Source organism: Polypterus senegalus, chromosome 7 (genome assembly GCF_016835505.1).
Source record: "Polypterus senegalus isolate Bchr_013 chromosome 7, ASM1683550v1, whole genome shotgun sequence".
NCBI lineage: Eukaryota > Metazoa > Chordata > Cladistia > Polypteriformes > Polypteridae > Polypterus > Polypterus senegalus.
In genome coordinates this window covers 106,530,926-106,547,532 of record NC_053160.1, presented here as the reverse complement: position 1 = coordinate 106,547,532, position 16,607 = coordinate 106,530,926, and the positions used below count along the sequence as shown (strand labels likewise).

At 38.6% G+C, this 16,607-nt stretch overlaps 1 protein-coding gene across 1 annotated transcript in view; it reads right to left on the bottom strand.

Annotated features, from left to right (window-relative positions):
* Positions 1–16,607, bottom strand: part of LOC120532772 (interleukin-12 subunit beta-like) — a 91,741-nt gene that overhangs the window by 28,489 nt on the left and 46,645 nt on the right. Inside the window, exons 6-7 of the mRNA XM_039759142.1 lie at positions 13,520–13,668; positions 13,303–13,413 (exon numbers count right to left, since the gene is read on the bottom strand). Of these exons, the coding sequence (XP_039615076.1) occupies positions 13,303–13,413; positions 13,520–13,668 (260 nt within the window). The remainder of the gene's footprint in view (positions 1–13,302; positions 13,414–13,519; positions 13,669–16,607) is intronic.

Here is a 16,607-nt window from a genome sequence, read left to right as displayed (position 1 = left end):
CATGAACATGAAATCGTTTGTTGATGATTGTCCAATCACATTGTATTATAAAAACTTAAAACAATACTAATTCACTGCCAAGAAGTGTGGGAGTGTCTGGGGCACACAGCTGCATCCCCACAAAAATCTGAAAGCAACCAAAACAAGGACACCCTCAGGTCACCTGCTTGCCAAAAGATCAAGGACTTACATACACTCTTATTTGGCCAGCTTCCTTTATTCGGGAAATCTAGGTATTCTCACAGAAATTAAACAAATACAAGTCGGAATCAATTTTTAACGGAGGTTGACATGCGCTGATACTAAGTGCATTGTGCAAATACATTTTTTTTATGATTATTTTGCATTACCTAATTAATTTAAGTAGAGTTTTTAAAATTTTGGGGGGGAGTGGTGCCCCAGCACCCTACATTATAAACCACAATTGGTACTATTTGAAGTCCTTTCTTTTTTCAGGATTCCTAAAACAGTAAAAACTTTGTAAAGCAAAAGCACATCCAACAACATGAAAATGAGCAGCCAGTAGTGAAATCAGAAGTTCTATCAATAAAGGTTCATGCTCAATACTAGTTATTAGAAAGTGATTAGTTTCTATGGAGAGTACAGTAATTGTTATTTTGCCTGCTGACTTTGAATGTTTATCATTCTCTTACACTTTAAGGTTGTCAATGTTGTTAGTACAGTCAGAGTTAGGCTGCAGATGTGGGTACAAAGTCCCAGGTTGGACTCTGTTGGCACACCACTCTCAGGCCTCCCAGTTGTAGAACAAGCACATATTATACATGAAACTCTAGATTCACATTAGAGGGGAGAGTAAACTGAAGTTCTCAGATTCAGCACTATTTTACACTGTAGTATCCATTACTACATTTATTTAATCATAAATGAAATGATTTCCTGTTAAACCTCCAAGTAAGCATTCAAGTAAACTTGTTACAAAGAAGGAACACATTATCAGCCCTTCTGAATATTTGTAGTTTTTTGCATGTCCTTTGAAAGCAATTCAAGATTATATGCTTTTATACATTTTGTGTCTTCAAGGAAAAGGCACCATTTGAAATATTGGTGGTCCTTATAAGGAGATCTATAACTATGCAGGAGAAATTTAGAGGTGTGCCATATAGTAAGGATTATCTTATAGTCAACTACAATTTAACCATTCTGATCAATTTTCAAAACATGTGGGATAGGCATCAGCTCTACATAAGCATGTTTTAAAACTGATGAATGGGTGGGTAACAGTAGCAAAAATTCCCAGGAAAAATTATAACTATGTTATCAGCATTCTCTGTAAGTGATTCACAATTTATCTTATGTTCATTTTCATTCTCAGAAGATGTAATATCTGCGTATATAAGCAAAGGAAAATTTTAATATATGTTCTTGTTGTGTAGCTTAGCCATGCTAAATCACAGTTCAACTAGGGTGGGTTTCCTAGCCTAATCCTCATCTGTGTGGCATTTTTATGTTCTCCATGTGAATCCCATTTTTCTTATATAACAAATGGGATGAATACTTAAGCGCTTTGCTAAGATTTTATCATTTCTTGGTGGGACAACTGCTGGTGTGCTGTAACATTCTCCCTACACCAAGCTTTAACAGGCTCAGAATGATGTTGCCAGAGGTCAAATCTGAACAAAAAAGTATTTTAACACTGGGACATTTTGATGAGAACAGGCTATTCAGCACAACACAGCTTGCCAATTCTATCCACACAATGTCTTTAAAATAATATCAAGCTGAGAGTTAAATTTCCCTACGACCCTATCACTACTTCATTTGGGTCCTCTGTAGTAGATTCCTTTCCTGAATCATCTTCAAAACACTAAAACTAAAACTATTTTTTCCCTGGTAATTTAGTTGTCTACTGTCCATGCAACCTTTTCTAAGGTTGAAAGAGCAATACATTTTGATATCCAGAAAAGGAGGATAACACCTTAGTAATAATTAGTCATTGAAATTGACATAACTGTGCAAAAATTCGTCATTCAACAATGAATATCTGTAAGAGCAGACCATGCTAAATTAAACTGACAGGCAGACCTCAGTATGTGTGTTTCGGGAACTGCAGGTCTGACATTGTGTTCAGCAACACAGGAGCGCTGCAGGGAACTGTACTTTCTCCGGTCCTGTTCAGCCTATATACATCAGACTTCCAATACGATTCGGAGTCCTGCCAAGTGCAAAAGTTCGCTGACGACACTGCTATTGTGGGGTGCATCAGGAGTGGGCAGAAGGAGGAGTATAGGAAGCTAATCAAAGACTCTGTTAAATGATGTGACTCAAACCACTTACACCTGAACACCAGCAAGACCAAGGAACTGGTGGTGGATTTTAGGAGGCCCAGGCCCCTCATGGACCCCGTGATCATCAGAGGCGACTGTGTGCAGAGGGTACAGACCTATAAATACTTGGGAGTGCAGCTGGATGATAAATTGGACTGGACTGCCATTACTGATGTTCTGTATAAAAAAGGTCAGATCTAAGCAAGCTCCTGTCAATCATGGAGAATTCACTGCATCAACTGAACAGTGTCATCTCCAGGCAGAGAAGTAGCTTCAGTGACAGACTGCCGTCACCATCCTGCTCCACTGACAGACTGAGGAGATCGTTCCTCCCCCACATTATGCGACTCTTCAATTCCACCCTGGGGTAAACGCTAACATTATTCAATGTTATTTTTAGTTTTTACATGCATTTTTAATACTCTTTAATTTAATATTGTTTTTTTGTATTGGTATACTGCTGCTGGATTATGTGAATTTCCCCCAGGGATTAATAAAGTATCTATCTATCTATCTATCTATCTATCTATCTATCTATCTATCTATAAACAGATAGATTAAATAAACTAATGCAATCTGAAAATACGTCCAGGTGTTAATCCTGCAACTGAGGTCTCATATTGATTCATATGATATTCCTATTGGCAGAGCGCTCTCTTAGGAGTGTTTGAAGTAATCTACATTCAAAAGGTACCCTTGAGCTCAAATGTGAAAAGCTTGCTGTAAGGAGAAAGGAAGTCAGAAGCCCAAAATGTCACTTGAGCCAGCATAATTCTTCTTTGGCTAAGCTGTGTGGACTAATTTTACATCCTACGAGCCTAGTGAGTGCAGCAAGTGAAAGGACCATGGCCTGAACAAAGAGAATCCATTTACACAAAGCCCTCATAAAATTTATTTTCAGTGATGCATGCATTGAGTGGAGTTTTTGCTTTCTGTTTCACAGCTTTCAGTTACAGTGCCTGCATAATGTTTGGGACAAAGACATTTTTCCTTCATTAACCCTCTTCTACACAATTTAAAACTGCAAACCAAACAATTTAGATGTGATTAAAGTGCACAATGCAGCCTTTAATTTAACGGTACTGTCATACACCATGTAAAAGTTATAACACTTTACATACAATGGTCCCCCCATTGCATAGCACCATAATATTTGTGACTTAGCAATAGGTATATTTAAGGAGTCATTTTTAGTACTCTGTTGTTGTCACTTGCATGTACGGACTGCTTGAAGTCTGTGATTCATAGACATCACCAGGGGCCTCATGTATAAACGGTGCGTACGCACAGAAAGGTTGCGTAAGAACTTTTCCACGTTCAAATCGCGATGTATAAAACCACACTTGGCGTAAAGCCACGCACTTTTCCACGGTACCTCATACCTTGTTGTACGCAAGTTCTCCGCTCGGTTTTGCAGACTGGCGGTACCCAGCGTCAAAGCAATGCTACTGTTCCTGTGTGGTTACATCTTATTTTCCTGATGCGACTTTATTAATACACTGAAACTAACCGCATATTGTTTATTAGTGTAATGCATCTAATTGTAATTAACTTGTAACAATATATAGTGTTGTTACTCTCACTGCACCTTCTTCTTCTTCTTCTTTCAGCTGCTCCCGTTAGGAGTTGCCACAGTGGATCATCTTTTTCCATATTACTCTCACTGCACCACTCGGAGTATTTATATCACTGTATCTGAGTGTGAATCACAGCAGCAGCTGATCGGAAAGAGAATTATCGGTATTACAGCTTCAAGCACACCCTACCTCAGCCACGGCAAAACGTTTCAAAGCATTTCCTGTACGGACCTCGCAGTTCAGAAACAGTTTCATCTCAAGAACTTTAAACGCACAATTGCTCCTTGTAGAACTGTTTGTACTTATCGGTACAATCACCCCACTGTAAACTTGCACTACAGTTATAATATCGCACAACCTGCACCACTTTATAAAGCGCGTATTTACATATGATGACGATATCATTTTTAAGATGAAATGCAGCAAAATATGTTTATTATATTATACAGATAAAACTTTAACTGCATTTAAATAATCTATATTCTTCACTGGGACTGTCGTGAAGGATAATATAATTAAACATGCACTAACAACACAGCTAAAAACGCAGCGAGAAATTTCGGCAAAAGTTAAATGCTTGTGTCATGAGCACGAGGCGGCTATGCAGTGTCCACAACGGACGTGGCCATCGATTCATCCTCTGCCCAGGGCCACCACAAGCCTAGAGCCGCCCCTGAGTACTGCTGCAATAAATAATTTCGTCGAAGGTTGCACACAATCACTGCGCCACCGTGTTCCTATGTTTAATAACGTGCTTTAACTCCTATCATCATGAAAATGATATCACGTATACATCTCAGTATTTTAGTTATTCAGAGAACTGTAATATCACGAATGTAATGGATTCTGTGTCCAGTTGGAGGAAGAGAGCCGGTTTAAGAAGCAAGTAGTGACTCACACACATAGAGCACATAGAAGATCACATACAAAACAAAGCATTTAACATGCTACTTTAATTACAATATGATTTGAGAAACTGGTTGATTAAATGATTTTAAGATGAAGTTTATGATGTTCTACTTTAATGACAAAATAAACTACATAATTAAAGTGGAAATTTCGAGATTGAAGTTGACATTTCGTGCTTTTTTCCCCACTGTGTGTCTATTTTTTTTTTTGTCTGTACACTAATAAGCTTTCATATGACACTCAGACAGTGGGCTACAACTCGCCTTTTCACGGCGACTTTGATATGTGACTTCTTTTTTATTTCCGGCACTGTACGATTTTGTGAGCTTTCAAGTTTCTCCAACACTCTATGTCACTCGATCAACTTCCTTTTGTTGATTGTACCATGGTTTATTTGAACAAACAGTTTGTTTTTCCTTTGCCTCCACTTGGTATTCGCTGAAATTTTTATATTTTCCCCCGTGCTTTTCCCATTGTCTTTTCACAGAAGGCTGAGCTTAAGGGCGATTTATATTGATTTGCATATTCAAAGCGGCGTAATTCTGGGAGGAGTTGGGGCGTTACATAAAGCGCGCGCATGAGCGTTACTTTTCACGCTGATCGGGATTTATGTAGCGGAAGAACGTGGATGTTGGAGTACGCACAGATTCCTGCATCTGGATTTTTCTGTGCGTAAGCACATTTCTGCTTTTGTGCATATGCCATGTTATAGTGCAAGTTCTATGCACGGCGTTATACATGAGGCCCCAGGTGTATGGTATCTTCTCTGGTGAAGCTCTGCCAAGCCTCATAATGGAACTGTCTTGTTTTGGTGGCTTGGCCCTTTACATTTTCTCTTCAGCATATGAATGGTATGCTCAATTGGATTCAAAGCAGGTGAATTGCTTGGCCATTCAAGATTTTTCTATTTTATAACTTTGAAAACCTTCTGTGTTGCCTTAGCAGTAAATTTGTGATAATTATCTTGTTTTAGGATAAGTAACCAATGAGTTTGGAGGCATTTACTGGAACTTGAACAGATAAGATATTTCTATACACCTCAGAACTCATTTTGCAACTCCTTTTAGCAGTTAGATGAAGATAAGTGTGCCAGTACCCATGGCAGCTATACATGCCTAAGCCATAACACAACCAAACCCATGTTTAACAGATGAAGGGGCACTCTTTGGATCTTGGGCAACACCTTTTTCTCCTCATGCTTCGGTCTTGCCATCACTCTGATACAGGTTAATCTTTGCCGTAATCTTTGCCTTGTCTGTCCACAAGACTTTTTGCCATAATTCTGAAGGCTCTTTAAAGTCCTTTTTCGCCTACTGTAATCTGGCCATCCTATTTTTGTGGCTAACTAGTGATTTGCATCTTGCAGTGTGGCCTCTGTATTTCTGTTCATGAAGTCTTCTGCAAATAGTAGTCTCTGACAAACACAGATCTACCTCCTGAAGACTCTTTCTGTTCTGTTTGACAGGCATTTGTAGATTTTTCTTTACCATATTGAGGATTTTTATTATCAGCAGTGGCCTACCAGTCCCTTTGCGATTACTGAGCTCAGCAGTGTGTTCTTTCTTCTTAATGATATTCCAGATTTTGGTAATCATAAGTTTGAATAAATGAATAAATAATCTTGTTTTATAGCCTCATAGCTGACTTAAATTAGCCTTCCATTTCTTTCATGTGGAAAAGCTGGTAATAGTAGACTACAAAGGGTAGAAGCAAGCGTAGATATCTTATGCCTGCACTTCATTAATGAAACACAGCAGAGTTATCACAAACACCTAAAATGCCCAGACTCAGAAATTATGGCGCCCTGAAATGGGGATACAATGTATAACAAGTATTGTAATTTCTAAATGGAGTAAACGAATGTACACTTTAATCACTTCTGTAATGTTTGATTTGTAAGTTTAAACTGTGGAGCAGAGGGGTAAATGAAGGAAAAATGTATCTTTGACCAAAACATCATGAAGAACACTTCATTAAAATAATTTATGAGCCTAAATGATTTTAGGAATTATTGAATATCTGTATGTACATCTATAACTTCATATTAATTTGTATGAATATTGTGACCCTAATCCATTTTTTAGGATGAATGAGACAGGTCATCTCAGCCTACATAGCTCAGCTAGGGGTGGGGCGTTGTGATGAACAACAGGCATGGGTGGGCATCCCAGCCAGGATGGGGCAAGCTTTCTTACTTGGAGTGGAGACCAGCCCCTCTGAGGCATAAAAAGGAAGGCGAGTATTATCCTGCCTCAGCCAGGAGACAGGCAGGAGATGCCAGTGTGGAAATGAGTATTCTGGCATCCTGTCAGATTTGGACCAAAGAACAAAACCTGACTGGGAGGCCAATGTAATAGAAGGACAGCAGGAGACAGCTTATCAGGGCTACAAGCTCTCCAGACATGTTAGGTGGCAGCTTCCCTTGGCAGTGTTACCAGCAAGGACACCCACAAGGCATTCTGAGAATTGTAGTCCCATGGAGCAGCCTTTTTAGGTTCCATAGGTGCTGCCAGGAGGTGCTGCAGGTAGCGTGATCCCTACTATGTAGTGCTTCAATGTGACCTGGAAGAGCTTCCAATGCCAAAGCAATAGTATCAGAAGTAATCCTGGGTCTAAGATAAAAGATGCCACTGAACCTCATCCAAGTGAGTTGGAGTCAGGTGGAAGAGGACAAAGCTCACCTAGAGGAGTGGAAGGAAAAGGAAAAGACAAAAGAACAGATGTGTGCTTGTGTTTATTATTATGAATGAGGTTTTTGTTGAGGTGCTTCATTATAATAAACATTTTATTTATTAACCTGGGACTTTTGTCGTTGTAGTTGTGTCTGTGGTTTGGGATGCTGCAATGTCCTTTACTGGTCACAATAGGAATTTATTTATAGCAGACTTCTGCATGACATCTAAACTCTGCAATTAATGTATCTAAAACTGACACCACAGAGCACACAATTGGAATTTCTTGCCAACTATTGTTTCATTAACTAGGCATTGCATTGGAACATTTGAAAGGTTCAAGATGGCCAAATTTAATGAAGAAAAATATGTGAGGACTTGAACAAAAGACGAACATTGTGTGTAACTCCTACTTTTTACTTACAAACACCTGTGCTCTTTTCCAGGTTCAGAGTGACTTCTGGCAAAATGGTAAACTGGTCAAGTAATCTTAAAGCATTCATTCATATGTCCCAAAATTTTCTTAAAGGCTATTCCCTGTTGATTACATCTGCATATTTAATGGATGTTACAGTTAGTAATACAAAGAGGAAATCTTTTGCTACACCAACCAAGTCCCAGTGCCACTTTCTACAGTTAAAATCACTGAAAAAGATGTTAACAGTGCTATTAAAGATGCCATAAACAAGCTGTCTTTAAAAATAGGTCATTTTGTAGAGCAGCTAAAGGAAAACATGTTGATGGTGGCTCATATGTCCATATTAGTGGACATAAACTAAGCAGAGATTAGAGAGTCTATGGTCAAGTTTCAAACATTGGAAAAATAAGCAGCTCATCCTATTAAAGAAAATAGTGGATTGAGGCATATAATTCTGGAACTGGAACATTATAGAGACCTGACTGCAAGATTTAGAAGAAAAGAATAAGATAATTTGAAAATGAAAAATGCAAAAATGAGTCTGTGCCTTCCAAGTCTAGCCACAGACTCTTCTGAGGCATATTATCGCAGGTGGTCCTTTCATCAAACCACAAAAAAGTAGAAAGCCCTGACTCAAATGTCCATAATAATGCCTAGTTCAAAAATATTTCACAAAAAAATTTGAAACTTTCATTAAGAAAATAAATTTACCTTGACATCAAATTCCTGACAATAGGGAAGCAAAACTAGTCTAATGTTTGGAAATCAAAAAAGGTTGAAAATCAAGGAATACTTACAAATTAACTATGATGATCTCTACAAGAAAAAGGAAATCTACAATATATGAATAATTTGACATGATAGAATGATAGCACTAGCAACTCCAATTATGAAATAACAAGTTCTGTTATCGGCAAGGATCGGCTTCTAATTAAGCAACTGGGTTGAAACAAAAACCTGCAGCTCTCCGGGACAAAATATGATGATTCTTGTACTACCATAACAATTTTTATTTTAATGTTGTTAGTTCCTGATGTAGTCTTGTTCACTTATTGTAATCACTCCCTCTTTCTCTGATTTGATACTTTTTCAAACCCAATTGCTCTCCACTTTAAAATGTACTTGTCTCTGCACAGGTCTCTCTTTTATTTGACATTGCTGCCAGCCTGAAAGCCCGCCTATACCCTATGAAAACCTTTAATTCCATGCGGTCAGTGCCGCCAGGCTGCCTTCTTGGCAGAGGGATTGTGAAATTTCAAATCCAGGACTTTGAAATGCAAATTCAGCAATAGAGAAATATAATATGAGTCCTTTGAAGAGAACATATGTTTGCATTCTTTTAATTATGAGAAAGAACTGTCATCTCTGTCTTGTCATGGAGCACAGTTTAAACTTTTGACTAAAGGGTGTTATTTCATGTCTAGAGGGCTCTAATAATGTTAACAGTGTGGGAGAGTTTATAAGGGCTTAAATATATATAAAAATAACCATACAAACATATGGTTTCGCAGATTTTCACCTATCGCGGGGGGTTCTGGAACGCAACCCCCACGATCGAGGAGGGATTACTGTGTATATATATATATATATATATATATCTATATATCTATTTTTATATATATACTTAGCAAAAACAGAAACGTCCCTTTTTCAGGCAGGACTGTGTATTTCAACAATAATGTTTTAAAAATCCAAATAACTTTACAGATCTTAATTGTAAAGGGTTTAAACAATGTTTTCCATGCATGTTCAATTAACCATAATCAATTAATTAACATGCACCTGTGGAATGGTCGTTAAGACCTTAACAGCTTACAGAAAGTAGGCATTTAAGGTCACAGCTCTAAAAACACAGGACACTAAAGAGACTTGTCTACCGACTGTGAAAAACACCCAAAGAAAGATGCCCAGGGTCCCTGCTCATCTGCGTGAACGTGCATTAGGCATGCTGCAGGGAGGCATGAGGACTGCTGATGTGGCTAGGGCAATAAATTGCCATGTCCGCACTGTGAGACGCCTAAGACAGCACTACAGGGAGACAGGAAGGACAGCTGATCATCCTCGCAGTGGAAGACCACGTGTAACAACACCTGCACAGGATTGGTACATCCGAATATCACACCTGCGTGACAGGTACAGGATGGCCACAACAACTGCCCGAGTCACACCAGGAACACACAATCCCTCCATCAGTACTCAGACTGTTAGCAATAGGCTGAGAGAGGCTGGACTGAGGGCTTGTAGGCCTGTTTAAGGCAGGTCCTTACCAGACATCACCAGCAACAATGCCGCCTATGGGCACAAACCCACCTTCGCTGGACCAGACAGGAGTGGCAAAAAGTGCTCTTCACTGATGAGTCACGGTTTTGTCTCACCAGGGGTGATGGACGGATTTGTGTTTATCGTCGAAGGAATGAGCGTTACACCGAGGCCTGTACCCTGGAGCGGGATCGATTTGGATCGATGGCGGCTAGGGCCATTCCCCCCAGAAATGTCCAGAAACTTGCAGGTGCCTTGGTGGAAGAGTGGGGTAACATCTCACAGCAAGAACTGACAAATCTGGTCCAGTCCATGAGGAGGAGATGCACTGCGGTACTTCAAGCAGCTGGTGGCCACACCAGATACTGACTGGTACTTTTGATTTTGAGCCTCCTTCATTCAGGGACACATTGTGAAACATTTTTAGTTTATGTCTTATGGTGTTGACTCTTTTAGTGTTCATACAAATATTTACACATTAAGTTTACTGAAAGTAAAACAGTTGAAAGTCAGAGGACGTTTCTTTTTGCTGAGTATATATATATATATATATATATATATATATATATATATATATATAAATAGTGGCAGGCGACCAGGGACCTTGCCCCACCGGGATGCCTGGAGAAGGGAAGGACTGGGAGAGGGGCAATATCCTGGATTGCATCAGTCCTGTTGGGGCTCATGGCCACTGCCAGGAGGCACCTAGATGATCCTGGAGCCCTGGATGGCAGCACTTCCACCACACCAGGAAGTTCTGCCGGAAGAGGAACCAAATGCACATAATCAAAGTCTCAGGAGCCTGACTTGCTGGGTTCTGCGGGGACCACCAGGGGGAGCTGTTGGATACAGATGGCACTAGGACTGTTGGGGTCCTGTATTATTTGTCTTCTTATTTTTGTTGTTATTATGTTGTATCCTTACTTAGCAAGTAGACTACAATAATGTGTAAATAATGAAGGCCAGCACTTTGAGCACTTCTTTCAAACAAAGTACAGTTTGTCTTTATATCACCTGACATTTAAAGAAAATTAGTTTGTAGAGCTTGGCAGCATTTACAAAATTCCACTGATCATCTTCACACATTTGCAGCAGCATATGCAGTATATACCATCCATTTTCTAACCCGCTGAATCCGAATACAGGGTCACGGGGGTCTGCTGGAGCCAATCCCAGCCAACACAGGGCATGAACCAATCCTGGGCAGGGTGCCAACCCACTGCAGGACACACACAAACACACCCACACACCAAGGCCAATTTAGAATCGCCAATCCACCTAACCTGTATGTCTTTGGAATGTGGGAGGAAACCGGAGCGCCCGGAGGAAACCCACGCAGACACGGGGAGAACATGCAAACTCCACGCAGGGAGGCGAACCCGGGTCTCCTAATTGTGATGCAGCAGCGCTGCCACTGTGCCACCGTGCCGCCCATACAGTATATATATAGTTTGGAGGGTATTATTCATAAACTTTTTTTATTATTTAGGAGTCCTTATTTTTAAGCCTGCATATGCTGGGTTCATGTCCAACTGCCTGATAATAACATTTTCATTTGAAAGCAAAAATATATATTTATCCAACACTGAAATGTTATAGAAGTATAAAACAGTGCAAAAGGTCACTGATGACACTGCTATTGTGGGCTGCATCAGGAGTGGGCAGGAGGAGGAGTATAGGAAGCTAATCAAAGACTTTGTTAAATGGTGTGACTCAAACCACTTACACCTGAACACCAGCAAGACCAAGGAACTGGTAGTGGATTTTAGGAGGCCCAGGCCCCTCATGGACCCTGTGATCATTAGAGGAGACTGTGTGCAGAGGGTGCAGACCTATAAATACCTGGGAGTGCAGTTGGATGACAAATTGGACTGGACTGCCAATACTGATGCTCTATGTAAGAAAGGTCAGAGCCAACTATACTTTCTTAGAAGGTTGGCGTCCTTTAACATCTGCAATAAGATGCTGCAGATGTTCTACCAGACGGTTGTGGTGATTGCCCTCTTCTACGCGGTGGTGTGCTAGGGAGGCAGCATAAAGATGAAGGATGCCTCACACCTGGACAAACTTGTTAAGAAGGCAGGCTCTCATCCACTGAACAGTGTCATTTCCAGGCAGAGGAGTAGCTTCAGTGACAGAATTTTGTCACTGTCTTGCTCCACTGACAGACTGAGGAGATCATTCCTCCCCCACACTATGCGACTCTTCAATTCCACCCGGGGGAGTAAATGCTAACATTACTCAAAGTTGTTGTCTGCTTTTACATGCATTTTTATTACTGTTTAATTTAATATTGTTTTTTTTGGTTTTTTTTTGTATCAGTATACTGCTCCTGGATTATGTGAATTTCCCCTTGGGATTAATAAAGTATCTATCTATCTATCTATCTATCTATCTATCTATCTATCTATCTATCTATCTATCTATCTATCTATCTATCTATCTATCTATCTAATTTAAAAATACTTCCAAAGAAATGAAGCAAGTATCATTTCTTCCTTTGTTAGCACTTTAATAATACAAAAATCAAATGGCCACCCTTGTAACATACCTAAGGAATAGGTCATGCATAAAAAGAATAAATCCTGGGGGTATTCTTTTAACTTTGGCCATTTGGCTTTCCATATTTCTTGAGAGGACTACAACTCCCAGGAGTTATCTTAGAATTGTGTCAGAAAGGCAGACCTTTTGGAGTATATACTTCTTGAGAAATGAAACTGGAGTGAAATATCTTCTACTCTTATGAATAATATTGTATGACTCTGGATATGATTCAGGAGAACTTATTAAGTAGAGTGGCTGACTTAATAGTTAAAGTTAAAAAAAGTAAAAGTGGCTGCATTAAGAACAAAGAAAAAAACAAAAAGATTAAAAGATTTAAAAAGCTGTTAAATGGTGGTATAGTTTAACTGCCCTGTACCTCATGTTTTGAATTTTTTCATAAGTGTTTTATTTTTTAATACTAGAAATGGAAACATAATTAAAAGCAGCATATTATTAGCAAATTGGGATATGTATAAAATCTTCTCTGGCCATTAGTATGAATCACTATAAAAAAAAGCTCTAATATTAAAAAGGGCAGTGGTTGATTTATAAGTGAACTACAGTATTTGGCAACTTTTGAAAGTGCTTTGTTTTTATTACTATGCGATTCAGCAAACTACAAGGTCTAAATTAATTACATCTCTCCATGCAGTCCAGTGGCTCCACAATGAGTTTATGTAGGGGTCTTGGGAACGTGCTCTCAGTCTGCTGATGCTTTTAGGAAGAAGCAGTCTCTTGGAAATCTCTGTCTGTGAGAAGATATAAAAAGAAAGAGAACATTTCACCACAAAAAAATCCTTTACTGCAATACAGTTCATCCTGTACCTCTTATTACACCCAAGAAAACTGTCCTACCTTCCCATTGTGTTTAAGTTCATATTCAACCTCATAGGCCAGGGGGAAGTAGCTATGTGGTTTGGCCCATGAAGATGGGGGCTCAATATTCAGCCTAAGTCCATTGGAATCCTGAGTGCAATTCAAAATTTTTGGTGGGTCTGGGAGGACTTCAAAAACAGAACAAAGTAAAAAATATATATTATTAACAAAACATTGTGTGCTCTTACAAGATCAGGCAACCATCTCTCTATGGAACCCCAGTTTATTGCAGATTATTTTCATACATACACTCACTCAAACCAAAGCAATTTATATTTACAAATATAAGTATCCATGGAACTATAAACAACAGTCACTACCTACAGTAGCTACTTGTCACTTCCCATTGTTACTATCTATTCATCTTTTTCCAAATAACAAGATATGTATAACTGGCCAAACAGTATTTTCCACTGCACGCAATTAATTCAAATTCTTCCTGAGGAATATCCAGATTTGATGTATAATTCCACCAGGGTATCTTAGGTATGTATTAGGATAGTCTTGCAGAGCCAAATGTATTAATTAAACATCAAGCAACAATCATGAATGGATTTGGCTTTAAAAAAATGAAGTTTGATATTTTTCAAGTCAAAGTTATTTATTCACAATCATTGTATATTTTAATTTGCCATATAAAATAGTGTTCTATAATGAAACATCTTTTATAAATTTTAAAATAATTGTCTGTTTTTGCAGCTTACAATGAGTCTGAAGGGTATACAAGTTCATGCATGATAGACAAAGCCTTCAAACTTACCAAATACATCCAGTTTGAAGCAGTAAAGGTTTTGACTGAAGAAAACACGCCTTCTGTATTTATGGGGGATTTTTGTGACAAAGAAAGAAGACTCGAAATAATTATTTTATCACAAATTTTTGGAACTATTTTTCATAAGGTAAGAATACATTTCCCATTTGCTTGTCTGTTCATAGCTGCCATTGTGCGTGGAGTTTACACGTGACTACTGAAGGTGATCAGTGTAAAATGTGGACCATGTGCCTGGTCATTGTCCATGTAAATAATAATGATAATCTCCATATCTTCACTCTCTAATGCAATGAAAAGTGCACATTAAACACTGCAAAAAAGCCAATACACAAACATGCTCTAAAGAAAGCTGCCTATTTGGTCCTTCAGAATTTGAATGTTTCTTCCAATTTAATTTTGGAAATTGCAAAAATACTGCCGGAACACCACAATAGATGAAAATCCGTCTTCATCAGTAACACATACTGCAGCCTCGTGTAACAAAGTGGCTTCATCCCCCGACATGTCTAAGCTTTTTCACGGTGGAAGCAGCAACAAAGCACTTTACCTTGGTGGTAATTACTTCACATTTTCCACATGTGCCCACCAATCACCACTTGTCTGTTGCTGTAGCTGTACCTTCCAGTTGAATATTTTGTTCTTTTTCTCTCTTGATTCTGCTTTCCTCTCTGTTCTTTCCTCTTTAATCTGTTGGAGCTCCTTATTAGGTTATTTTGTTGTCCATAAGTATGGTTCAGCAATTATAACAAATTTATCATCCTCTAGGACATATTGTTGATTTAAAATGGTACACTGTATGTGGCATTAACAAAATGAACTATAGAAAGTCATACCCTTTGTGGGGTGAATGGCTGTGAAATGTAGAGACAATTGGAGAGATGAGGTGTAGAGAATCTCATAATTATTTCTAAAGCAACGGAAATACACTGTTATACAATATTTGTGCAATCTCAAGACATTAATTAATATACAAAAACAAGTTTCTCTTAAAAAATTATTTTTGGTAAGTTTAAGCCTTTCTTCATGTTTGGACCCATTTATCCTTGAGCCCTATTGTAAGCTGCAAGAACAGAAAAGGAATTTTTAAAAATTATAAAACATAATTCACTTTGGAATGCAATTTTATGTGGAAAATCTACTCTCTATATATAAAATCCTAAGCCTAAGAGTACAACGATTTTGTGTAAAGATTTTATGTGACTTTTTATGTCAAATTTTTTTGTCACGCTTTAAATCTGGCTTATTTTAAAACCTACATATATACATTATGTTTGGTATCATTCTTTTCAGAATTTATCGAACGTTAATGTGATGTTAGATTTTCAGATTCTTATTTTGTTCTTCAATTATAAATTAAAAAATATCAAGAACTCACATTCCGCAAGACAAGACATTGTGCCAAAAGATTTAACCAAGCCTGGGGCCGGAAAAGAAAGACAAAGAGTAGGACAGCTGCTGAACAGGCTTTTAAAAATGCAGATCACGCAGCATGGCAACAGCAGCACCAAGCCAGTAGCTGATTGAGCAAACAGGAGGTAAAAAAAAAAAACTGTATTTGTTTCCCATTGTATCACCGTTTAAGAGGGGGTTTCAGAGGAGTGCCCTCCTTGGGGTGCGTTCAGCCCCCATCTTCACAACATGAGCGGCAGAGACGTGAAGTGGCTGGTGCGTAGTGCAGGCCGGGGGAGTTGGCAAGCGAAATGAGTAGGAGGTGAACCCCGTAGTTAATATATATCATGATTATGATGAAATAACTTAAATTTGAAAAATACCAACATTATCCTTTAAATGTGGGCAGGAACAATTAGACAATTCAGAGAGCATAACATTTCTGAACCAATCCAACTCATCATGAAGGCAGAGGTCAAAGCAGGGACAATGATTTAAACAGCAAAAGAGCAATGATATAAAGAGTGTCGTTTGATCGATAGCAATCTTTTGCTCGTGACGGATAAATTGTCCATGGTTGAAATGTCATATGTTAAAAATAAACATAACTTGTTGCAAGGTAATAACATTTTTGTAAAACCAGATTATATGACATTACTCATGTAAAAGAGAACAATTTATTGCTGTCACCTGTGTGTTGTTTCTGTCATTCTTAGTTACAACAATACAGTTGGAGTACAAATGAGGTTGAAGGACTTGGAAGCTATATCTGTAAAAGGATGAAATCTAGAGTGTAAATGTAAACTAAATGGTGTGATGTCACATCAGGTAAAGTGGAGGTGAAACCTTTTTCTCTAATCATTTCTAGGCTTGTGAATGAACTTTTGACACTAAACTATCTAGTCC